General features: G+C 52.6%; 1 protein-coding gene across 1 annotated transcript; it reads right to left on the minus strand.

Annotated features, from left to right (window-relative positions):
* NFE2L3 (nuclear factor, erythroid 2 like 3) lies at positions 1–25,662 on the minus strand. Its single transcript, XM_031940557.1, has 3 exons — positions 24,778–25,662; positions 8,979–9,062; positions 1–2,661 (listed from the first exon to the last, which is right to left on the minus strand). The coding sequence occupies exons 1-3, from the start codon at positions 25,330–25,332 to the stop codon at positions 1,417–1,419; spliced, it is 1,884 nt and encodes a 627-aa protein (XP_031796417.1). The 5' UTR covers positions 25,333–25,662; the 3' UTR covers positions 1–1,416.
* Positions 25,663–26,267: the final 605 nt, after the last annotated feature.

The following is a 26,267-nucleotide window of genomic DNA, read 5'->3' on the forward strand; positions in this document are numbered from 1 at the left end:
TTGAACTCAAGTCCTCCTGACTTCAAGGCTGGTGCTCTATCCACTGCACCCCCAGCTGCCCTTAAAAACATTTTCAATAGCTTCTGGAAACAAAAAATACTTATGAAGAGATTACTTAATTCACAACAAAGTAGTTTAAAGAAATAGGCACATGGCAAAACTTTGGAAATAAGGACTGTCTCTACCATCATTTAAAAAACAACATCTAGTGTCGAGCCGTCCATGTCACCCAAATTCAATCGCAGAAGCAGATTGTTTTGGTTTCGAAGTCTGTTTCACTGGAAAATCCGGCCTTTAAAAAGGAGTTTCCAAAGAAAGCGCCATACCAAAGGCCGCCCGAGTAACAACCGAATACTTTTTCTTAGAGTAGCAAAAAAATCAGATCGGGTGTTTAGGAAAAAAAAAAAGCTATTGCTCTATAATTAAGCACCTTCCCGAGAGCTGTGAAAATTCTGCCTGTTCCTAGGGCAGGCCTGAAAGAAGTTGCAGGAAATAAAAGTAACAAAAGAAACAGCATTGCCAGTTTGCTCAAGATTTCAGTATAAATATATAGATTAAAAGTCTGAATAGTCACCAGGACATCTTCAGAGGGGACAAAAAGAAAACCTAGTTTTCTACAAATACATAATTTATTTTTATAGAAGAGAAAGAATAAATTAGTTATTCACAAAAATTTTAAGTCAAAGTGGCTTTGGAAAAGCTGACTGTTGGGCTCCAGTGCTAACAGACTAACTGAGAAAAAAAATCTGAAAAAACAACTAAGGTCACTTTGGGGCAGCCAGGAAGACCCGAGTTGAAATTTGGCCTCAGATACTCGTTAACTGTGACTCTGTTACTTTACCATGTTTGCCTCAGTTTCCTTATCTGCAAAATAGGCTGAAGAAGGAAATGGCAAATCCTTCCAGTATCTTTGCCCAAATGGGGTCGCAAAGGATAATAAATAACAAGGACAAAAGATCACTTTGAATTTCAAGAGGCTCCTCCCTATGAAAATAGGGAATCTTTTTCCAACATAAAGGATTTGTTTTTTGCTTGAAAGTGACCACCTTCCTCTAGGATGTGGCCTCTACCCACGAAGCCTCGGTGGCTTTCACTGCCTCTATCTGACTCAGAAATTCTGCTCTACCCCCTCTTTGGGAGGGAAGGGAAGGTTGGTGGTGGCGTGGCACCGACCACAAGAGGATCTGCTGCAAAATACGGCTGCCCCATCTAGCAATGGGCACTGCAGTGGAAGGGCTCGTGTGTCGGTCTCTTGAGGGAATCGGTTCATTCAAGTAGGGGTACATTTGGACAGCAGCGGCCGGCTGCCACGGGCCAGGCCGGGCCCCAGGACTGACCATCTCCGTGAAGCCGCTTTCCCCAGTCCTTCCCCAGGGTAACCTTTCCCCCGGAGAAGCCCGCGGCCTAGAACCCCCCTCATTTTCTCTCCTTTTCCTTCTGAGCGTCTCTTTTGAGACTGGAAGTTATCAGTTCTTTGGGCACAATCAGGACACTGCCGTCCTGGCCGCAGTGGAGAGCGTACAGGTTGGGGTTGACGGGCCGGCCCTGGTCGTCTCGTAACCTACTGAAAACATCCTGGTAGAGGTGGTGGAGCTTCTGCTTCATGAGGTGAAGGGCCCTGCGGCACTGGGCCCGCTCGCGGGCGAGGCTCTCCCTCCTGGCCTGCAGGCCGCACACCTCCTCCTCCAGGCTCAGGATCACGTCCAGCTTGCGCTTGCGGCAGTTCTGAGCCGCCACTTTGTTTTTGCCCCTCCTTCGGATGTCGCGGAGCAGGGACACCTGCGTGTCCGTCAGGAAGCTCTTGGCCAAGACGCTGTTGAAGGAGTCCACGGGCATGCTGACGATCTCCTCCACCGAGAAGGGGAGACGCAGCGTCTTGGCGTGGCGCTCGTCCTGGCTCAGGGCACCCTCCCGGGCACGGGGGTAGCCGCTGCCTCGTCCGTCCTGGGACCTCGGGAGGCACGGAGAAAGGGCTTCGGGGGCCGGCAGACCCGGCCCGAGGGAGTAAGTGTGGTTGTGAAGGACGCGCTCCAGCACGGGCGCCCCGGAAGGCTCAGGACCCTGCTGAGCAGGTGGCCGGCCCAGCTCGCTGCTCTCTGGCCAGTGACCGCCCACGGCTCCCTCCAGCCCCTGGGGGGAGAGAGACGGAGCATGGCCGCTGTAACCCACGGCCCCTTCGTCATCCCATGGGGAAGCCGCCGGCTCGGGATTGGGCACAGGAGTGCTGCTGTGGCTGGAGTCTAAGGAAAGGCCAGAATCATAATCGGGCTCTTCAAAAAGCTGGGAAACTTCCAGTGGGTCAAAGCCCCCCTCCATAGCGAGCGACAGGAGATTGATCTCGTCAAAGATATTGTCGTCAAAGTCCAGGGGAAGATCTTGGGCTGCCAGGCTCCTGGCCCTGGTCTCGGCAGAAGGCACAAGTCCTGCCCAGTCCATCCCTGGGAGGGCAAGGGCGCTGCTGGAGTTCAGCGGGGAGAAGGCTTCCTGAGGCTGGGCAGCCCGGGGGTCTCTCCTGGATCCGTCGGGGCCCGACAACATGGCCTCGTGGAGGCTGACGTTGTGGCTAATCGCCTGGCTGAAGTCCCTGCCGTACTGGCCGGGAGCGTCCACGCCGTCGCCGCTGCTGTTACAGAGGGGCGGCAGGGGCCCACACAAGATGCCCTGGAAGGAAGGACAGAGCGTTAGACCGACATCCCCTTCGTCGTTGGAGGGAGGGTTTGGACATTGGGGCGCAACAATACGGAAGCGGGAGGTTCTATCGGAAACGGGGGGCTGGAGCCATTTAGCCAGCAGACACGAATCTGTGTGCACGGCCCCCCAACCTCATCTCATCCTGAGGGGCATCTGTGGTCTCCCCCAGGAGAACGCAAGCCCATCACGGCAGTGACTATCTATTCAAAACCCATCTGCACCCCCAGTGCTTTCTTAGAGTCTCCTAAATGTTTTTTTTCAGGCATTCACCAAATAGATTTGAGGGCTCCCTCCAGGGCTGCAGATTGCCCACACTCAGTCAGTTCCCCAGCAAGCCTTGTTAACTGCTGACAGCTCGCCAGGCACTGAGGTGTTCCACCTCACGCCGTCCTTGTGGAACTGCTGTCCTCCCCTACCTTTGCTCACCGAGGTTCCACCCAAAGGCTGACTACTTAGTCAAAGAGAGGGTCTCTGTCCTTCCCTGCCCCCTTCTCTCCCCGCCTTTCCTTCCTGGGGCACGTCAGTTCTTTGTGGGCAGGGGCTGGCGGCCTAGCTCGGCCCTGGCACAAAGCAAGAACTGAACAAATTAGTTCCAGTGTTACGGAAACCTATTTAGGAAACACAGCACGGATGGGCTATTCCTTTATCACGTTGCCACTGGATAAGCATTTTACATCAGCTTCCCGGGGATGCTGAGGTCCATGGAGTGCAGGTGATTTCATCATAGGATCACACGCAGCTCTAGAGCTGGGAGAGAATTATGGGTCAGCTAGGCCAACCTTCCCATTTTACAGATAAGGAAACTGAGGCCCATTGAAGGGAGATATGATTTGCTTAGGTTCACATACATTCAAAACTAGAATCTGAACCCACCTCTACCAGATCAGGGTTTCTTAAACCAAGTTCTGTGAATTAAAAACAAAACAACTAACCGTGTGATAACTGACTTTCTTTTAAAAATGTACGTCGTCTTTTCTCCCAAATATATGTAAAAATCTTTTTTTTTTTTTTAAATTGGAGTTCCAAATCTCTCCTTCCCTTTCCACACCTCACTGAGAAGGTAAGCGATTTGATACAGGTTGTAGATGGAAATATATTTCCATTATAGTCATGTTGTAAAAGAAAAATAGAGACTAAAACAAAAACCAAAACAACAAACGCAATGACAACAAAAAACAACTTCAAGGAAAATAAAAAAATAAAAAAAAAGTCTGCTTCAATCAGCTTTCAGACACTGTCAGCTCTTTCTCTGGGGATGGCCAGAATTTTTCAAACTCCGTCCTTCGGAGTGGTCCTGGATCGCTGCATTGCTGAGGGTAGCAAAGTCATTCACAGCTGATCCTCTTGCAACAAACACTGCTGTGACTTTGCACACAGAGCATGTCACTTAACATCGGCTCATGAAAGTCCCTTCAGGTTTTTCTGAGAGCATCCAGCTCATCATTTTTTTGGTAGCACAAATAGTATTCCATCGTAATCCCATAATCCAGTTTGTGTAGCCTTTCCCCGACAATGGGCATCCCCTCAGTTTCCAGTTCTTTGCCACCAGGAAAGAGTTGCTATAATCATTTTGGTACATAGTGGTCCCTTTTTTCTTTTAATCTCTTTTGGGAAACCAAACTAGTAGCTGCACTGCTAGATCAAAGGGCATACATGATTTTATAACCCTTTGCGCATAATTCCAAATTGATCCGCAGCATGGCTGAATCAGTTCACAACTTCACCAACAGTGTATTAATGTCTTTTTTTCTCCACATCCCTCCCAACATTGGTCATTTTCTTTTTTTTTGTCCCATCAGCCAGTTGAATAAGTATAAGGTAATAATACCTCAGAGTTGTTTTAATTTGTATTTCTATAATAATAATAAATAATTGTAAAATAATTATTTGATAATAATCAAATAGATTTTGAGCATTTTTTTAAAAAATGGCTATAGATGGCTTTAATTACTTCATCTGAAAACTGTTCCTATCCTTTAAGCATCTATCAGTTGAGGAAAGGCTCTTATTGTTATAAATTTGACTTAGTTATTTGAGAAATGAAGTCTTTATGAGAGAAACGTGCTTCCATTTTTTCAGTTACAATTGCTAAATGTATTTCTCTCCATCCTATTTCTTACCCCCATCCATTTAGTCTATTCTTTCTTTTTTCACTCTGTCCCTCCTCAAAAGTGTTTTGCTTCTGACTAACCCTCCCCGATTTGCTCTCGTCTATCCCAGGATCCCCCCAACACTTTTTCTCATCCCCTTCCTCTCCTACCTTCATGTACGGTCAAGTGGATTTTTATATGCGATTGAGTATACATGTTATATTCTCTTTGAGACAATTCTGATGAGAATAAGGTCCCTTCACTCCCTTCTTCCTCTCCACCATAAAACCTTTTTCTTGCCTTTTTTATGTGAGATAATTTACCCCATTCTACCTCACCCTTTCGCTTTCTCTCAACTCATTCTTCTTTCTCATTCCTTAATTTTATTTTTTAAAAGCTATTGTCTCTTTGTATTCAATTCCCACCTTGCACTTTGTCTATAAATACTCCTAACTGCCAAATAATAAGAAAGTTTCTATGAGTTACAGGGATCATTTTCCCCTGCAGAAATGTAAATAGTTTAATCTTAAGTCTCTAAGCAATTCCCTTTCCTGTTTACCTTTTAATGCTTGTCTTGAGCTTGTATCTGAAAGTCAAATGTTCTTTTTAGCTCTTCCTTTACATCAAGAATGCTTAAAGGTCCTCTATTTATTGAATATCCGTTTTTTTCAGCTGGAGGATTATGGTTGGTTTTTCTGGGTGGGTGGTTCTCGGTTTGCCTCGGAATATCTGACACTCCCAATGCCCCAGCCCTTGAATGTAGAAGCTGCTAAATTTTCCATTCTCCTGACTGGCTGAATGAATCTTATTTCTTTCTGGCTGCTTCCGATGCTTTCTCCTTGACCTGGGACCTTTGTGTGTTTTGGTGCTTTCAGATTTGTGATTCTGGGAAGGTTCTATCAGCTTTGCCAAAGGGCCCGTGTCCTAAAGCAGCAGACTTTCCAGTGTACCATTCTCACTCACACATACACACACTCACACTCTCACACACACTCTCACTCACTCTCACACACTCACACACATTCACACACACACTCACACTCTCACTCACACACACACACACACTCACACACACATTCACACACATACTCACACACTCACACATACACACTCATACACACGCTGCCTCACTTGGCCATATCTCTAAATTGGTTACAATTCTGAGTTAGAAAAACACTACGTCCTAAAAAATAAAGTGAAAACTTCTTGTCCTTGTGGTCTGAGTCCACTTTAGGCAGATCTGAAACCCTTGGACTTAGCCCATTCCCTGTTTGCACTTCAGTGGTTTTTGCTCAAAACCTGATTCCTTTAAGGGGATAGAAACCATTCTCCATGTCACCTTTTTTGGGGTCCCAGGCCTGCCTTGGCGGGTGCCGTGGTCACAGGACCACCCATTTCGAAGACTGGTTTCTGAGTCTATGAGAACTCGTGGCTGTGGGCCTGAAGCCTTGAGGAACCGTCAAGGTTTCCTTGCAGAGGATTTGGTCTGATGGTGACGTCTGACTGTCCAGCCCTGACCTCTCTCAGAAACGCTGTCTCGTGTCTCAATATCATCGCTCACCCTTGATAGCTCAACCTGGGGATTCCAAACTCCCTGTGTCCATGGTGGAAGCCGTGGGCTCTTTCCCTCAGAACCCTCCCATCTTCCCTTCCTCCCACACTCAGGGATCTCTCTTGGACGGCATCTTTGGGCCCTCCTTAGTCCATGCATCTGTTTGCATCCCACTTCTCCCTTTGGGACATCCCTCGGGGACATCTCTCGTTCCACTCACAGCTCACCCCCAGCTGCTGCAAACCTTCCTCATCCCCCCAGCTGCTGCTATAGCCTTGGTGTGTGTGTGTGTGGGGCTGCCTGTTCCCTCAGCACAGGCCCCACCACGCCATTCCGCTACCCAGAGCCCCCCTTCCTCCCCAGCACTTCAGGCCGGATCCCTCTTCTCTTTCCAGTCCTCTTATAAGCAGTGACCCCGGCCCTGCAGCTCCTGGGGCTCCTCACTCCCCACTCCTGGCGGCCTTTCCCCCTTCTTCCGTTTCCCCCTTCTGTAGGAAGCCTTTCCTGGCCCTTCTCCGTCTCTGAGGATATCTGCACGTTCTCTCTCTGTGTTAGACATGGCAGGGACACTTTGTGCTTCTCTTTGTACTCTGCCTGCACATAGTAGGTGCCTGATAAAGGTTTCCCCCTACTGTGCGTTCTCTCCCAAGTGCCTCCTCTCCACTATACTCGAGGGATCCTGCCCATTTCCTGCGCCTGACACGAGGTGGGGAACGGGCAGCTGTGGCTCCCGACCTGTTAAGGGCAGGCAAGTGGCTGCAGGGGACTCCAGAGCTCTTCTCTCTGGGCTTTCCTGGGGGCTGTGACTCGGGGTGCAGTAAGGGGAACCCCCCACATACAGGGAAGAGACAAGGGGCCGGCAAAGCGGGCCCCTTCCTCCTTCTTTTGGGACAAAGGTACCTAGGCCTAAAGTGGGAAGCTTGGAAGGAAATCCTCCTCTCACTTTTCGATTGTTCAGTGAATAATTTTTATTTCCCTTTTAAGCACAAACTCCTTGATTCACAGAAAAGTCTGGCTGGAGACAACGTTTATGAAGCCCACTCTGCGCCAGGCACTAAGTGCTTGACAAATATTAATTTATTTGATGGTTGGTTGATTATCATTTCATTTGCTCATCACCACAATCCTCAGAGGTAGGAACTGTGAGGATTCCCATTTTACAAACCCCATAAATGTGAAGGTGCCAGGATAAGGAGCTATCACTTTCCCACTGACAGCTGCGTGATTTGGGGTGAATCTGCTTTTTACTAAGGAAGGGCGGAGGGGGAGGGAATCGTGAAGAAGACTGAGGGCTCCTGGGCCCCAGCAAGCTGCTTGGTCCTTTGACAAGGGAGGGAGGAGCTCCTGAGAGGGAAGAGAGAAGGTCCCGGACTAGGGAATATGGCAAATATTGTCAGGCCTGTTGGCCAAGGTACTGATCGATTTTTCAGGGCTCCCCCCTTTTTAAAATATTTATGGGGCGGCTCCCTGGGCACAGGGAGGGGAAGGATACAGCAGATACTGTCAGTGACAATTGAGAATTCTTTTTTTTAAAGAAAGCAACTAAGGTAGGAAAGGAAGAACTGAATTCTGGGAGTTGGGAGTGAATGTCACTGCCCAGGATACACAAGTGAGGAGGCGCAGGTGACACTGTTGCAATGATGGAGTTTTCAGTGTTACATTATCTAAGGCAGGGGTCCTCAAACTTTTTAAATAGGGGGCCAGTTCACGGTCCCTCAGACTGTTGGAGGGCCGGACTATAGTAAAAACAAAAACTTTGTTTTGTGGGCCTTTAAATAAGGAAACTTCCTAGCCCTGGGTGAGGGGGATAAACGTCCTCAGCTGCTGCATCTGGCCTGCGGCCGAAGTTTGAGGACCCCTGATCTAAGGCATTGAAGGTCGGATAGGTGAGTGGGCTTGGGCTCACAAGGGTGAACTATGGACAGGGATAGCTGTGGGACTGTGGCTAAGTCACTTAAGCTCTTGGGTTCTGCTTCTGGATCCTATATTTTAATTTCCCTGATAATTCCGGGTATTTTATGTCAGCATTTACATCATTGCTCTGAGGAGGCGCCTTTGGTCTCATCATCCCCCCAGGAGGCTCTGGGAGCCAGAAGGGGCTAAGAACCTTGATCCGGAGGCCGAGCTCCAGGCTGGGATTTACTGACCATGGGGCCTCATGCAGTTCCTGCCTTTCCCTGGGCCTTAATTTGCTCACTTGAAAGAGGGGGTAACCTGATGACCCCTTTTGCTGAAAGGCAGAGTCAAGGCTTGGATGGGATGTGACTCGTGAGGAAGGTGGGACGACCCTGGGACGAGAGCGAGTGAGGACGCTCAATGACTGTTACACCCCCCAATGGCAGCTCCCAGGGGTGGATGGACTGAGTTCTTGGAGCTGGGCCACTCATTACAGATGGGGAAACTTCCAGGGCTGATGATGTACTCACAGCCACGCTGGCCAGGTCTGGACTTGGGTCACAGAGATAGGGCCGGGAGGGGCCTCTGTGTCTGACCCTCTCATTTCACAGAGGAGAAGGGGGTGACCTGCTCGGGTCGGAGGTCCTGCCTTCTCCCCCGCAGCCCCTCCCACTGTCCCTAGGAGCTTGGCCAGGGGAAGGGTACGGCTGACCCCGGGGCTCCCCCCATCCCCGGCCCTGCAGGGTTACCTCCGGGGAATTCTCCATCGGGGGTGTCATCAGGGGGAAGATGTCTTCCAGGGACCAGCCCACATCCGAGTCATCCCCATCACCCTGTAAAAGACACAAGAAGAGGGATGGTTTCTTAAAGCTGCTGGTTTGAAGGAGCCGCCCTGACTGGGGAGAGCCTGGACCAGCAGCTGCCCTCCTCTGCGCCCCACTAACCTTCCCTTCTGGCTGGGGGCCCTTTTCCAGGAAGCTGCAGGGGGAAAAGAAGCTTCTTCTGGGCTCATCTCTCAGGCCATGGGAGAAACTGGCCGGGTTCCTCCCGCAGGGCACTTTGCCCTGACCTTGGAGGTCGGGACAGGGCCCTTGATGGGGCGTCCAAGAGCATTTTGAGAGCAATCTCCATTTGTCACACTGGGTAATTTTTTGATTCATGATAAGAAGGAGTCCACAGGCTTCCCTCAACCCTTTTATGTTCTACTGAGGGACTGAGTTCCAAGTGACAGATGATGTACTTTCTACATCTCTATTGGTGGGATGGTTCTCTCCTCACTAGGATATAAGCCTCTGAAGGCAGGAACCCCGAGTCCTCGGCCCAGAGCCCGGCACTTGGCAACCCAAGTGATTGACTTTTGCCAAGGTCACCCCAGATCTTTCTTCCCCCTCTACCTGCCTTCTTCCCCCTAAAGAGACCTCCCCATAATGCACAGGGTCTTCCGTCTCTGTTCCTCTGGGTTCGGGCCTGTGTGACCCAAATTTGGCTCCCTCTCCACCACCCAAGACCAGCTCTTTCTCAGGAATGGAGCAGCATCTGGAGGATGCTCCTGCTAAGGGCCTTTTTCCAAGCCCCTCAACGCCCACTGAAAGTGTTCCGAGAACTCGGTGAACTCCAAGGAACAAAGGCTGCCCTTAGGCAAACCGGTGGCCAAAGGTGAGTTCTTCTGGGGCACTTGGACTCTATGTGCCTTTCATCATGCTTGATGGCATACGTTCTGCCCTCAGAGTAAAAATACAGGATTGCTCTAAATAATCTAGAGAAGCTTCCCCACCCTCCACCCACGGCACAAGGATTCTGCCCCTGAATCCGCCAGAGACCTGTTAGTCAATGAGGCACTTGGCTCTTTTTGTGCCTCAGTTTCCTCATTTGTAAGGCAAATAGAAAGTACTTTGCCATCTTAATGACACAAATTCTAGCTATTATTATTATGTAACAATTATTACACAAAACCATATATTTATTATATTTATATAACTATATATTGATATATAACTGCATATAATAATAATGTAATTTATAATACTTAACATCATTAATAATAATGGTAGCTAACATTTATATAGTACTTCTTAGGTATCAATTATTGGGCTAAATGCTTTGTAATTATCAGCTCATTTGATCCTCACAACAACCCTAGGAAGCAGGTGTTGTTATGATCTCCATTTTACAGATAAGGAAACTGAGGCAGACAGAGGTTCATTCACTGAGCCAAGGTCACCAAGGTAATAATAATGATATTAAGATACAAGAAGAATATGGTCAAGCCAGAATTTCAAGCCAGCATCCTTCCTGCTGACTCCTATTTAATTCTGGAGGCACTTTTTAGGGAGGACATTGAAAAGGTGATGAGCAGACAGGAGGGTTAACCGGAAAAAAGAATTAATAACTAAATTATTAAAAAAAACTTTAAAATAATTAAACAATTAAGAATTAAAGTGTAGAAATAATGCCTTATGATAATTAAATAATGATGGTTAAGTGACCTAAAATAATCTCTAAAAATCATTTGATAACTAATGATGAGAAAATGAAGGCAGAAAAGCCAAAACTTTTTGGATGTGATAGCTCTTTTTCAATATTTAATGAGCACCTGATGAGGCACAAGGCTTCCTCTATTTGGCTCCAAAGGCCAAGACTCTGATGAATGAGGATCCTTGGGGAAAGGAGGGCAGGGCAGCCGGGCTCTCCTGGCTGGCACCGGGGGCACTACCGGGCTCCAGACTGTGAGCGTGGGCCAGGAATGATGGACAAAGGCCCTTGGAGCTGAAGTAGAGGGAGTGGGGGAGGGAGTCTGGGCCTGAGGGGGTGGCATGGATAAGGAATCCAAACTGGCCCAGAGAGGTAGAGAGTGGGGCCAGCAGGAAGGTATGTTCTACACGTGTTCTGTTCTTCGGTGAGTGGCCTGAGGAAGGCTCTGTTTCCATTTGTCCCATATATCCTAAGTGAGCACCTCTGCCAAGTAGTCCTGGGAGAGGAGCATCCATCATTCAACATTTATTAAGCCTCCTACTTGCCCGGCACTGTGACAGGCCCTGGGATACAAAAGACAGAGCCTGCCCTCAAATGTGAAGGAGAAGTGGCGGATGAAGGCAAAGTAAAAGGCAGGAGCCCTGCCCTGGAGGGAGAAATGGGGGATCAAGGCAAAGTAGAAGGCAGGAGCCCTGCCCTGGAGGGAGAAATGGGGGGTGAAGACAGAGTAGAAGGCAGGAGCCCTGCCCTTGGGGAGCTTACAGTTTGATGGAGAGAAAAGAGAAACACACTAGGGAGAGTTAACTACACAAGACACTATTTCACTGATCCCGTACAGCAGACTCTGCCTTTTTTGTAAATTTTGGAAGAGTCAGGTCTGGCCTTGAAAGGCCAATTGTTAAGGGGCAGGTCAGTTCTCCGAGAGCCTCCACAGCTGTGGATTGTGACTCCTGAGGGAGTTGCGGGGGCAGCCTTTACTGACACAGGTGTTGCTCGTGATGGGGAAAATAAATTGGAGGCAGAGGGAAGAGGAGGGAGGTCAGAGAACGCATCGGCCTCTCGGTTGGAGGGCAGAGGACAGCAACGGCTTCTCGGTCTCCTTGTGTTACCGTCACCCTCTCCCAGGAAGAGGATTCTACAGCTCCGAGTTAGACCTCCAGCGGCCGCTGGCAGGTGGCTCCTGTATCCAACAGCCAGCATTCCAAGATGGCGCTCCTATGACCCCTACGAATTTTCCAGGTGTAAGTAAACAATATTAATTTTACTTTTGCTTTTTGGTTTTTTTTTTTTTTTTTTTTTTTTTTTGCCAGGCAAATGGGTTAAGCGGTGGACGATATTTTTTAACTGAATCACAAGCAATAAGTATCGTGAAATGCTTTGTCAAAGCCAAGGGGGACTGAAAAGGGAGTGGGGTCGGGAAGCGGGAATAAGAGATGGTTAGATGGGGCAGCTTGTGGATGCTGCTGACCTCCATGGAATATTAAAAGAGCAGAGCCACCGAGATAACATGACAAAAACTGCTGGGAAAATCGAAGCGCTGTAGGACGAAACGAGGCCACGGCCGGGGGTTGTTCCTTTACTATTTTTGTATCATTGATCCCTTTGGCAGGGCCTGAAGAAGCCCATTGGCTCCTTCTCAGAATCCGGTTTTTAAAGGCAAAAAACAAAATACAGAGGATTAAAAAGGAAGCCGATTATGCTGAGATAAAGATGTAATTTTCTTCCCCACCCAAGTTCATTGATTTCCTAAATCTATCTATGGATCTCCCAGGGGTTTGACCCCAGATTTAGACCAACATCTCCCAGCATATACAGTTATCCCTTCTCCATTGTGACTTTCCCAATTGTCATTTTGATACATTGCATAAGAAACTGAAATGAATTTGAGGGGACTGTTGCAGAAGCCACAGATGGTACCTGAAGGCCAGGAGAAAAAGCTTAGAACCTCAGAAATGCATAAAATAGATGTGTAATATTATATAATATCAACATAGCTTTTAATACTGTTAACACCTCACAAAAGAAAAGAAACTCAAATTTCTCTGGTATAAAGGGAAGGTCAAAAAATTTGCTCAGATTTTTCAGGTCATGGGAGTGCTGCACTCCCAACCCCCATTAAGTGAAGGGGATAACTACTACAAAAAGCTCCAGATGGACATGGCCTGAATACAGAGAGCAGCAAAGTAGGACTACGGGTGAAAAAGTCAAGGAAGATCAGAGACAGTGGTGCGGTTTTAATTATTTAAAGAGCTTTTGCACTAACAAAATCAATATAGCTAAAATTAGAAGAGGAACAGTTGAATAGAAATATTTTTTCCAGCAAGACATTAAAATATATAAGGAATATATAAGAACCAGAGCCATTCTCCAATAAATGGTAAAAATATAAATAGGCAGTCTTTTAACAGTTGCATGTTAACTTAACATTAGTTCAAATGACGAATAATGGAAAGAACAACAAATTAAAATAACTCTTGAGGTTCTACCGCCCACAGATCAGCTGAGATAATGAAAACTTGCAGGAATGGAGGAAGGATGTTGTTGGTAAAGCTGTGAATCAGAGCTGGCGTTCCGGAAAATGACTCTGGAACTCTGTCCCCAGAGTAACAAAACTGAACGCTCTTGTACAAAGTCTACTATTACAGGGATCAAATGTTTAGTGGTAGCAAAGATCCGGGAACTAAGGGGGTGCTTGTCACCTGAGAGGTGTTTGAACAAATTATAGACTATTAGAGTAATGGAATATTATTGTGTTTTAAGGAATGACTAGGATGGGTTTGGAGAAACCTGGGAAGATTTGTATGGATGAACGCAGAGGGACATGATGATAACTACAACATAGCAAACAAAAACATATGGACGCTGGCTCCTGTTGCTATTTAAAATTATTTTGAAGGCTTAAGAACTCCCCTTTTTCTTTTTGATCTGATTTTTCTTGTGCAGCACGATAATTGTGGAAATGTGCACTTCTTCTATACATATGTTTAACATTTGGATTACTTGCCGTCTAGGGGAGAGAGTAGGGGGAAAGGAGGGAAAAATCTGGAATACAAGGTTTTGCAGGGTTAATGTTGAAATTTTCCCATGCATATATTTTGAAAATAAAAAGCTTTAACAAAAAGAGTTAAAAACTCTTGTCAAGATAGTGATCAACCAACACTACAGAGAACCAGGTTTAGAGTCATCAACCCATCAGAGGGATGGAGAGATCAAAGACCAGGATGAGAGACGCGCTGTTGGACGTGGTGGATTTGTTTTACTTGGTTAAGGGTATGCTTTTTTATTTTTAAGTTGTGGGAGTAGAGAAGAAAAATGGGCCTTTGTATCATTTTTTTTTTTTAAATGCATAGAACAAAAGAAGGTTCAGAAGCAGATAGAAATAAGCAGGATGGCTTTCAAAAAACTAATAGGTTGAATTTATGCTAATCTTTTAAAAAAACAAAAACAAAAAACTAACATCTGTACAGAATCCAGCTGAAGTATCATGTACAAGCTTCTAATCTCAGAATGCTGGCCCTAGAGTTCAAATCCTGCCTCAGACATTTACTAGTTTGGTGATTCTAGACAATTAATTTCGGGTTTCTTTGGTTTCTGCATCTGTAAAATGGGCTGGAGAAGGAAATGGCAAACCCCTCCTCCAAGGCAACCCCAAAAGGGGTCACGATGAGCTGGACATGAATGAAACAAGTGAATGACAACAGCAATCTTTTCTCTCTCGGTAGTTGTGATTATTGAATAAAATAACAATTGCTTAGCACAGTGTCTGGTACATAGTAAATGTTAGCTATTAAGTATGAAACAAAAAAATTAAAATGAAAAAACAGTGTTTAGGGAAGGCTGAAGGTACATGGGGAGGTGTTCTGTGGACCAGAATCTCCAGGATGAGAAAGCATGGCCGGGTAGGGTGTTGGAGAAAGTGACTGCCTGATGGATCAGGGATCCCTTTCAGGATGCTTCACAAGTGCATTCTGGGGTTTCCCTCAACATCAGTGCAAAGACTTTTGGCTACTGGGCCCTTGGGAACGCAGAACTAGGAAAGTTCCTTTCAAAGGAAGGGGGATAGGACCAGAGCTGAGGTGTCCAGGAAGTGGGACAATAGACCAGCTAACGGACCCAGGCTGATCACTGGAGGCAACACCTGTCAGAAGTGCAGGTACAGGCCAGCCATGTAAAAACAAAGGGAGGTAATAATAGGAAGAGCACAAGTGGGGTTGGGGGCAAAGAGAGGGAGCAACAAGGGGACAGGAAAGAAAACAACCTCCAGCTGAAGAAATGCAAGGTGGAAGTGTCTCTGAGGTCAGAGCAGGGGAGCTCTTTAGAACCAGATGAAGACACATCCACTCCAGGGGTAATTATTCAAAAGTTAATGTGCTGGGGGGTTTTTAATTTTCTTTTTAAAAATTCTGAACTTGGTATATAATAGAGCATTTCAACATGCCAAGGAGAACTTAAAATTTGGGGATTAAAACATGGATTTCTCTTCTCCCACAATATGCAGGTGTGGCCCCCAACTTTTCCTGCATTTTGGCAAGGTCTATTTTTACGTGCCAGAAGCAGAGATTGAGTGAGGAAAGGGGACATCAGCCAAAAGAATTCTGTGCAGATAACGGTGCTCCTCACTCTGGCTGACCAGGCAGGAGAACACCGAGACGTTCTCCAATATCCTGTTTGCTTCAGGGGATTAAAAGGTCCATCTCTCTGAATCATCTATACAAGGAAGCCCAATTGGAGGAAAAATGTCTCTTGAACAGATGATGACTGTGGATGGGTTGGTCCCAAATTTGAGTAAGAGGAGAGTGGGCTGGATTTCCTTCTGGAAACTGCATAATTCCCAGCATTCTATGCAATGATGAGATATAGAAGAGTGTAAAGACAGAGTTAGCCCCCTGGATGCCTTAGAATCGGGCAGAGTCAGGATAAGCAAAAGTCCTTGGTCTTTAGGGGGAGAAGTGAAGGGAACGGACACAGGATCTCCACGACCTCCCCTCTCTTCATCTACCACCAAAATGTCTCTGGCTTGTCTTATTCCACCCCCTAACCCTTCCCACAATTCTCTGTATACACCCAAAGATTGAACCAGCACAGAATAGTGGGAAGGGCCATTTTCCAGACAAAAACAAGCAACGTGAACGGTGTGCTGTTGGGGAATGAAGGTTTTACAACAAGAAGATACATTCTCATGTTGGATCCCCCTCGCACCCTTTTGACTCGAACATGAAAGTTGAGTGTCCTGGGTTCAAGGTTTGCTTCGGGTCCACATGCCTAAAACTATGGCTCGGAGGCCCCCACTATGAAAGGCTCCCTTAGTAGTCGGCCAGACAACATGATGAGCTCAAAGTAAAGGCATTTACCGAGACTTCTCATAAGAACAGTAACTGTAAAACACCCTGAACCTGCGCCTCCCTCTCTTGCAAATACACAAAGCATTATGGGAAGAAGCAAAAACAGACTCCTTTAATCAGCTCTCGAGTAACAGTTCATCATAGTCGCTGTCACTTGACTAAACTGTTCTCTCAAAAGTTGCTGACTATTTTTAAACAAATTTCCTTTTAGGAGATTAGGGACTAGATTAATTAAGAACACATTTTACTCTATTATAATTATCATTGCATAGCTGTAATAACATTGCATAAATGATCATAATGATGTTGACAAATAGCCTTCTCTTATCTTATATAGTTTCATCAGGTGGCCTGGAAGAAACTTTGCTGAAATCCTAAGTCCAGCTAAAATCCCACCTTCTATAGGAAGTCTTTCCCAGCCCCTCTCAATTCTAGTACCTTCCCACTGTTAGTGATTTTCTATTTATCCTGTATTAAGCTTTCTTTGTACATACTAGACTGTCCATTGTCTCTCCTGTCTTCCATTATATTATAAGCTCCAAGAGGACGGGCCTATCTTTTGCCTCTTTTTGTATGAAGAATATAGTAGGCGCTTAATAAGTGCATGTTGACTGTGGATTACCTTAATCGACCTCCTACTACATTAAAGATATTAATCTAATGGAGGGGGCTCTGATGGACCGTACATACATCCTCACAACCCAAGAAGGCCTCCAGCTGAGGCCCAGGGACGGATGGGCCCACGCTGAGCCGGGCAGCTCTGCCTTGTTGGGAGGTGATTCAGGCCAGTTCCAATAGACTTGTGATGGAGAGAGCCATCTGCATCCAGAGAGAGGCCTGGGGGCACCGAGTGTGGATCAAAGTATTGTATTTTCATCTTTTGTTGTTGTTTGTTTGTTCTTTCCCCCCCCCCTTTTTTTTTTCTGGTCTGATTTTTTTTTTCTTGCTCAGTATGATAAATATAGAAATATGTTTAGAAGAATTGCCCGTGTTTAACCTAGATCAGATTATTTGCTGTCTAGGGGAGGGGGGGAGGAGGGAAGGGAGAGAATCTGGAACACAAGGTTTTGTGAGGGGAAAATGTTGAAGTCTATCTTTGCCTGTATTTTGAAAAATAAAAAATGAATGTCAAAGTCTCTTTACATATAATTGGAAAAAACAAACTGCTCTTTACAAGAAAAAAGACGTTCGTCTCAACTTGTTTGCCTTTTAAGATGGGGTCTCTTTTTCTCGCGGGTGGGGGAGGAACGTTATTTGAGGGTCCAGTCTTGGGTGAGCCGGTACTGCACCCTTTCTTCCCCCCCCTTCCCCCCAAGTGCCAGGCTGCTGACTGGCTCAGCCCAAGGCATTTGGAGCTGCTGAGCCTGGGGAGCCTGGATTACAGGGGAGGCTCCCAGAACCCTCTTCTTTGAAGATCAAGAACGGGAGTTAAAACCTTGTTCAAACCTACTGATCCACACCTGAAGCTAATAAAAGTGACACCATTCAGGGCCCTGTTAAGCACCTGGCCCTGGGGTACAAAAACAAAGCCCATCCCTGCCCTCCAGATTGGTCCGGGAGGAGGAGGGCAAGGCCCCAAACAGTGTCCTACAGGAGCCAGTCTGATCGTGGGCCCCAGAGCGGTGACTAACCCGGACCTGAAATGTTGTAAAACCAGCTGCCAACCAGCAGGGCCACATGACGCTTGGGGCTCTGAAATGGGGTTTGGAGCCAGGGCCCGGCCACTGGCGCCTCTCTGGCTGGAAGCCTGAAGGTGGGACTTGAATGGGGAAGCCTTGGGGGCGGGATGTAGACCCTCAGAGCAGTAGGGAGGGAATAAGCAGTGTGAATGGACAGGAGGAGAGCATCCGCATCAGGATTTGAACTCGTGCTCTCTGGTTGCCTCTGTAATTCACTTGCTAGTCATGGCATCCCCGCCATGATGTCACCGTGCTATTTGAGAACGAAGGACCATCGACAATCCAAGGCCATATGGGGTTTACAGGATTTTCCATAGGGAAAATCGCAGGAATGAACAAAGCAGGGAAGCCCAATGGGGAGAGATGGCCTCTGAGCCCTTGGGTACAAGGCTGGAAGCCCTTTGGGGCAGCCTTCTAGACTGACTAACTCCAGGGCAGCTGCCAACTGCAGCGATGGAGGGATTTCTTCTCCGGGAGATCCCTCCTATCTATCTAGACAAAAACACCCGAGAAATGGTCGCCGGTGAGGATCTTCCCTAAGATGCTGGAATAAGCATTGCCTGAGAAGCCATCGTGCTTTTCCTGGTGGGAGTGGTGGGACCTCTGCCGCCGTCCTGTGCCCACCTGCCTTCCTTCCCAGGCCCGGCACAGCCCCCGAGCTCCTTTTATGTAGCAGCTGAGGGGGCCTGAGTCTGGGCTGAAAGTTTGGGGTCTAGCTTTCCCCAAACCAGGCAGGGGGGCAGCAGCCCCTGCTTCTGTGGCTCATGAGTCAGCCTCGGGCCCCCGGCGAGGATGGGGTTACCGCAGGCTGCTGCTCTCTTCCCACTTCTGTGTGCGTCAAAGCACAAGTCTGTACACAATTGGTGTTTAATAAGTAAGTGCTGGCTGACTAATGGAAGGATATCTGAGGTTCACATTCTGCTGGGGGGAAGTACAAGCAAAATAAATCAAGAGTCATTGGGGAAGGGATAAAATTAGGGGGGGATTGGGAACCGGCCCTTGTGGTACTCGGACTGCGCCTTGAATCTAAAAAGCCGAGGTGATAAGGGAAGGCAAACCTGGAATGAGGGCCCCTGGGATTCCCTTGGCTGACTTCCTGGGGCCGGCCAGGGGCTCTCTGGGAGCAGCAGCTCGGCGTTCCTGTCCTGGGCGAGGAGGGGGACAAAAGCCCTGCAGGTAACTTCAGGGGCCCCGCTGGCCGGCCCCTGGCTCTCCAGATGAGGCGTCCCCTGCACAGTTGGGCAGCGTTTCTGGGAGAGGCCTGTTTGTGCTGAGGGAGGGAGGAGGCGGCCTGAGAACGGCGAGGGCGCTGTCCCCGGCGTGGCCTCAAACCGGCCACGGCGTGAGGCGATCCCGAGGGGTCCCCACGCCGGCCACAGGCCAATGGCAGACCTTTGGCCCAAGGGACAGCGGCTCTAAATCTTGGCTTGCTGATTCCTGGCCGCCTGACCTTCTGTTGGGGGGGGGGGGAGACCCTCTGGGACGGCCCCAGGGCCCTGCCAGCTGTGTCCAGCTGTGGGTTCTCTGAGCTGTGGGACCCGAGCCAGACCCGGACGAGTCCCTGCAGAGCCCTCTGGGGAGGAGCCTGCTCTGGCCAGGGGAGTCTGATCCCTCTTTCGCCTCAGAAGAGTCCATGGGATACCTCAGGCAGACATCCTCCTCCCTGCTCCTCCCTAAAGCCTGCTCTTACCTAAGCCACTCCTAGCCCGTGGGCAGAGCCCCGCCACCCTGGGAGAGGGCACGAGCCCACCATGCCCCCCCGGGGGCCCAGGCCAGACCCTTCCCGGAGCCCCAGGGGAACAGCCTTTCTTCCCAGGGCCAGGTCCCTTCACTGCTCTTGGTTTCCTCCTCAGTAAGAAGGGGGGGGTTGCTCTGGTGGCCGAGGAAGGTGTCTCTGCTGCCCAGGCTGGGGGCGGAGAGTGGAATGCAGACCCGGCCCCTCACTAGGCCAGTCGGCCTTCCTCGGTTTCCTGGCTCTGCAGGCAGACTGAGGGTTACCGTGGTCACTAATCCCCACGTGGAATGTCCCCCGGCCTGGGATCACCTCGAGGCGCCTGCTGCTGCCCCAGAGGCAGCCCTGGGACTCACAGCTTCTTTCTCACCCATGGCCCTAGGTCCATCCGGAGCTTTAAATTGTCCTGCTGTGAGCAAACATGCTGAGTGACTACGGGGCGGCCGCTCACGTGGGGGACTCCGGGGACAGGCCCACCTGAGAAACTTCCTGTACCTGGGCCCGGGAGGGGAGATGGAGACCAGCCCCAGCGCCCAAGGAGGCTGTGCACCCAACCCTGGGAGTCCCTCTGCCTCAGACCGGCTGGGGAGACCTCCAGAGATAGCTGGGGGCTGGCTGTGTGCCAGGGGAAGCCACGGGGCCCAAGGGGGCAAAAACCTGGCCCTGCCTCCCTGCCTGGGTAACTGAACAGGCTTCTTGTCTACTGCAGACCTCGATTCTCCTCATCTGAAAAATGGGTAGCTTGAGCCAGATGGCATCTGGCCTATGGCTTAGGATGCTATGACCTTTCACCCCCACATTTTCTTCAGCCGTACAATGAGAATCACCAACTTAGCCCCTGAGGTCTGTCCCCACAGACCAGCATTTGAAGGTGGCCAATCAGGTGGGACTCCTGCTCTGAGGCTAGAGACGATGATGTCTGAGGGAGGGGGCTTCCATACTGAAAGGTCCCACAAGTCCCTGAGTCCGAGGAGGCAGCAGGTGCCCAAGCAGGTGCTTGGGGCCGATTCTGAACTGCTGGCACTGAGGGGCCACAGCTGGTTGGTCGCGGTGTGGGCTGAGGGGCAGCTGGGCCGGTCGGGGGCTCCTGAGGCTGTTAGACTCTTCCCAGAACACAAACTTAAGCTGCACTTTTGCTACTTGGAAACTCCCCCACACCAAGATTTCCTGGGAACAAAAGTTGGGAGGTGGAGAGATTCCCCACAGAGCCCGGATCTTCCTGCTGCGGCTCAATGAGCACAACGGGCCTACTATGCGCCAGGCTGGAGATGGGAAAGAAGTGGGTCCTTGACCCCCGGAGCTTATGGGACTTCCGGATCCCTCTGAGGAGTCAGTGTCGGGGTGGGGGGGGAACAGGCGGGTGAGACTCTCTCAGGCTCCTGCCATGTGACATAGGTGCACGGGACCCCCCCTAGAGCTGAGGGAACAGGCTCAGAAAGCAGGATTCCCACCCAGGTCCTCTCTCTCCCCTGGTCACGGCGCACACGACCTCCCTCCCCAGAATTCCCTGCTGCTAGCCACGGGAGCCCTGGTTCTGGTCCTGTCTCTGACAGAAACTGTGCGGCCCTGGAGGTAGGCACACCCGGGCCTCAGTTTCCCCAGCTGTAAACTACCTGGGCTCCCTGGCTCTGAACACTTCAAGGGGCTCCAGAAGTCAGTGGTTAGTGAGGCTCTTGGCCATGAACTGCTCCCTGAGAGAGGCTGACGGCACTTTACCTTTCAACCCTCAGACCCAAAAGACTGAAAAAATAAACATTATTGGATCTGGGCTTTCCTTTGTGGGACTCCTCCCTCTCCCCCATCGGGGCCTCCCTCTCCCCACACGGGCACCTCCCTCCCCTGTCCCTCTCCCTCTTAAAGGGTCCCCAGGGGTCCCGAGGCTCCCAGATTCTCAGGCTAACTTTCTCCCTGCCCAAGGGGACTCTGAATGCTCATTTAACTCAGGACAGACCTCAAGCCCAGGCTATTCTTGTATCAGGCCCTGCCCAAGGCGGCCCACCCCATCTCACCCCGTGGGGAAGGTTGGCCCTGGCCCAGTGAATGGGACTTTGTCAGGGAACATTACTTTTTGCCTCTCCGAGGGCATCCTGAGCTACTGAAGGCTTTCTGGGCTCCCTCTCCCACAGCTGGAGGACCCTAGAGCTTAACTAACAGCATGAGGACAAATCATGGCATCTCTGAAGCATGCATGCCTACTATGTGCCAGGCACTGGAGACAGGTAGGATGGGGGCTGAACATCTATGAAGTACCTATTATGTGCCAGGCACTGCAGAGAGATGGGATGGGGGCTGCGCACCTGTGAAGCACCTACTATGTGTTAGGTAGAGAGATGGGATGGTGCCTGAGCATCTGTGAAGCACCTACTATGTGCCAGGCACTGGAGACAGGGAGGATGGGGTTAGGGCCTGTTATTTTATTTCAAAAGGGAACTTCAGGGCCTTTTTCTGCACGTTCTGCATGAGGCTCCCTCACTGGGAGATCCTTGGCCTTGCCCAAGGTCACACAGAGAGTGCAGCTGGAGGAGGCCTGGATTTTCTGAGGCTGAGCTAGCATAGAAACGTGCATACCTACTAAGAGCCTGGGGTCCGACCCCTCTGACCCTTTCTGGGCCCAGAGGGCAGAGGGATTTGGTGCCAGCCTGGGACTATTGTTCTCAGGGAGAGGTCGCCCATTCAGTGAAGGGAATGGCCCCCATCCTCATTCTCCCCACCAGGGGTGGGTGTGGGTAGGCCTTCCTCACCGCCCCCATGGGCTTCTTCCCTTCAAAGCTCAGCCCTGGAGCCACCTCCTCCTGAAGCCCTCCCTGATTCCTCCAACCCCACTGCAGCTCAGCGACCTCTCACTTGTCTCCATCACTCCTCGCTCTCCGTCCTCCATCTGTCTGAGAGCTTGGCAGACACGTCCTAGCTGGGAGACTCTGGGCAAGTCACTTCATCCTGCTTGCCTCAGTTTCTTCATCTGTAAAATGGGGGCAATAGCCGCACCTCCCTCCTGAGGTGGCCGTGAGAACCAGGTGAGCTCACATATGCAAAAGACACTGGTTGCCTAATCGTTCCTGAACTCCCCATGCCCTCCCTTGGGGTTTCTGGCAGGCTTCCTGCGCTTTGCCATTTCCTTCTCCGACTTGTTTTGCAGATGAGGAAACTGTGGCAGACGAGGGGAAGGGACTTGCCCGGAGTCCCCCGGCTTGGGGCTCTCCGGCCGCCTTGTGCTCGGTTTTGCGAGGCAGTTGGGGTTAAGTGACTGGCCCAGGGTCGCGCCGCCAGGAAGTGTCTGAGGGGGGATTTGAGCGGATGCCAGGACCCGCACCGCGCAGTGAGGCTGCATTTGAGCTCGGATCTTTTTGACTCCAGCCCCGCCATCTATTGGCCTAAAGCACATCACATCCCTTGGCACACTGTGAAGCCGGCTGGTTACCACTGTCGGCTTCTCCCCGCTTGGAGTTTCTGAGCTTCCCGGGCAGCACAGTAGGGCCGCAGCCCAGGGAATCCTCAGAGGGGAACCGAGCTGGGAGGGACCTCGGGGCCGCCTTTTTCACTGACAACAGGAGGCAGGGTTCGAGCGGCCCCGGGGCTCCGGCGCCCCCCAATGTGGACCCGCTGCCAGTGGGCCGAGGCCTGACTGTCCCGGGGGTCTCAGTTTGACCCGGGAGTTTTGGAGCAGGGCAGGGACCGCCTTCCTAGGCCTGACTAAGCCCAGCAGCTGTGCGGGGGAGGATGATGGGGAGAAAACAGCCCCGGTGAGAGGGGAGACGGTGGGCAGCGGGGGAGGGCCGGGAGGACTGGACTCCCCGGAGCGGGAGGGGGCGAGATTAGCATAAGGGTGAGTCATCCCGCGGGGAGCCAGCTCTGTGTAGGTGAGGCTGGAGAAGCCAGTCCGGGCCACGGAGCCAAGGCGCCCAGAACTTTGCCTCTCATTTGCATAAGCTCCCAACGCAGCCACCGCAGCGCCCGGGAGGAGACTGCGCCCGGTCCCCATCTCCCACCTCCGCTGTCGGGAAAGGCGGCGGGAACCGGGCCGGGCCGGGAGCGGGGCCTGGGCGGCCCCGCCGTGCAGGGCCCTGCGCCCGTCTGGGGCCCTGCTTTCCGAGGCCGAGGCCGCTTCTGCAGAGAAAATCTCGGAGCGCCGAAGGGCGGGAGGAAACCCGGCGGGCGCCAGATGCCCAAGTCGGGGCCCCCACCCTGAGGAGGGGCTGTCTCAGGGCTCTTCGGGAACGCTTGTTCCCCCTGTCCCGGAGCACACCGGCACAAACGGCCCAGCCGGAGGCTCGCTCCCGGCCTCGGTGCTCGCCCTCGTCGCGGTACCGCTTGGTCCGGCCCGGTCTGACTGGCCCGGCGTCTGCTGGAAGGTTCTTAACGAGAAGCGGACCCCCACCCCCCGATTTCCTTTTCCCCAGGCTCGCAGCTCTAGGATGGGGAGGGAACTGGAAGCCCCTCATTTACAGCGCTGGGAAAGGAGGCCAGACAAGGCAGGTGCCACAGGGGTACCTGTCAGAGGCAGGATGCAAAGCCGGTGGTTGATGAGAGCCGGGTGGGCTCAAACCCACAGGTCTCCGCCAAGAGCAAGGAGGCGGTGGGATCCCCAAGGCCGGCTTTCAGTCCTAGAGGCTCATGCCTCTGACAAGTCACGTCCTTCCCGTGCCTCAGTTTCCCATCTGTAACCCCCTACCCCCCAGGTGTCTGTGACACGAGTAGCCGGCAGGCAGGCCAAAGCACGCGCTGGAAGGCTTTAGAAAGTCCAAATCAGGAAGCTAGTGGGGGGGGGGGGTTGTCTCCCAGCCCCCCGCGCTGGGAAAGGAGGCCAGAAAGGTATCCCAAAGTTCTAGAACGGCAGAAGCGGCGGGGGGAGGGGCTAGTCCCGGCTCCACCTTCCTCAGAACGTCGGATTTAAGGGTCCTTCGCTTATCCCCCAAACCTCGGGGGACCCTGGATCTCAAGGGGCGCGAGCAGAGAAGCACCCCCGGACCTCCGGGGTCCAGAGTCCAAGGGAACGAGCCCTCCCCACCCCTTCTCCGTCAGAGCGCAGAAAACCCCCTGAAACCGAGTCTAATTTCCCATTTCCATCCCCTCCCGGAGCTGGGAAAGAGGCAGACTAAGCTTCGGAGTCTCGTCTACACTGTCTCGGTCTAGCGGCCAGGGCGGGCGAGGAAGCGGGAAGCGACCCCAGGGTTGGCAGCCTCTGCCCTGGAGTCCGGGCTCTGCCGCCTGTCCCTTCGCCTCGGCCCGGGTCCCCTCCCCACGCCCCTCCCCCACGCCCCTTTAAGAAGAGATGCCTCTGGGGCCCGGGCCGCGCAAGCCCCAGGGATGCCTCGGGGGTCCTTACCTCCTGGACGCCGCGCCGGCCGCTCTCCCCGCCCCCCGAGGCCGGGGCAGCCGTCGGGGGCGCCTCCGCCTCCGGGTCCGTGTCTCCCCCTCGGGCCGGCCCGCCGCCGCCGCCGGGGTCTCCGGGGTCTCCGGGGTCCGCGTCCCCGCCCGCCTCGGCGGCGGCGGCGTTCCCCAGCAGTCTCGGGGGCCCGTCGGCGCCCGCGGCCGCAGCCACGCAGTGCACCAGCCAGGTATCCGCGTGCGTGCGCGGGACGAAGGGGACCCCCAGCGCGCGCACCTCCCGCAGCAGCCGCGGCCCCTCGGGCGGCCAGGCCCAGTCCGAGTCCCGGCACTTGGGGCGCCGCGGGCCCCAGCCCCCGACGGCTCCTCCTCGGAAGGGCGGCAGCGCGTGGGCGGCGCCGCTGGGGCTCCCCAGCAGGGCCCGGGGGTTCCGGGGCGGCGGCGGCGGCAGGTAGAGCTCCGGCTCCTCGCGCAGCCCCGCCAGGCTGAGCAGCACGGCCAGGGGCAGGAGGCCGCCGCAGCCTCGCGCCCAGGACGGCTTCAGGTACTTCATCTCCGCTCCCCGACGGCTCCGGGGCCAAGCCGCCGCTCCCCGACGGCTCCGGGGCCAAGCCGCCGCTCCCCGACGGCTCCGGGGCCAAGCCGCGCCCGCCGCCGCCTCCCTGCCTCCCGCGCAGGCAGCGCCCAGAAACAACAAGCCCACGGCCGGAGCAGGAGGGGAGCGGGCGGCGTCCAGCGGCCGGCCCCCGGGGACCTGGGGCTGAGGGGCCAGAGGAGCAGGAGGAGACGGAGGAGACGGGATGCGGGAGAAGGGGCAGGAGCCGGAGCCGGAGCCCGAGCTGGAGCTGGAGCCGGAGGCGGGGCCTCCGGCCTCAGCCGCCAGCCCGCCCCGCCCCGTCCGGCTTCTCTCCGCCCCGGACCCCGGGAGGCCCCGCCCTGTCCGGCTTCTCCCCGCCCCCGGGCCCCGGGAGGCCCCGCCCCGTCCGGCTTCTCTCCGCCCCGGGCCCCGGGAGGCCCCGCCCTGTCCGGCTTCTCTCCGCCCCGGGCCCCGGGAGGCCCCGCCCTGTCCGGCTTCTCCCCACCCCCGGGCCCCGGGAGGCCCCGCCCCGTCCGGCTTCTCTCCGCCCCGGGCCCCGGGAGGCCCCGCCCTGTCCGGCTTCTCTCCGCCCCCGGGCCCGGGAGGCCCCGCCCCGTCTGACCACAGCCGGAGAGCCCCGCGCCCCCGCGGACACTGGCGGAGCCGGCAGTCTGGCGCCTCCAGACCCGCTCCCTCCTTCTGAGCGCGCCCCGGGCCCGGGACCCCGACGCTCCTGGAAAGGGGGCGCTGCCCGGAGGGCTGGGAGGGGGTTTTGTGCTGGTTTGGGGCTTGGGTCTAGGAAAACCTGGGCTGCGCTGCCCCGGGGTGTCCGAACGGGGGCGGGGGTGGGGGCGGCGACCTTGGGGGGGGCCTGAGAGGTCAGCGCGAGACCAGTGGGGAAAGCCTTATCT

Source organism: Sarcophilus harrisii, chromosome 5, assembly GCF_902635505.1.
Source record: "Sarcophilus harrisii chromosome 5, mSarHar1.11, whole genome shotgun sequence".
Taxonomy (NCBI): domain Eukaryota; kingdom Metazoa; phylum Chordata; class Mammalia; order Dasyuromorphia; family Dasyuridae; genus Sarcophilus; species Sarcophilus harrisii.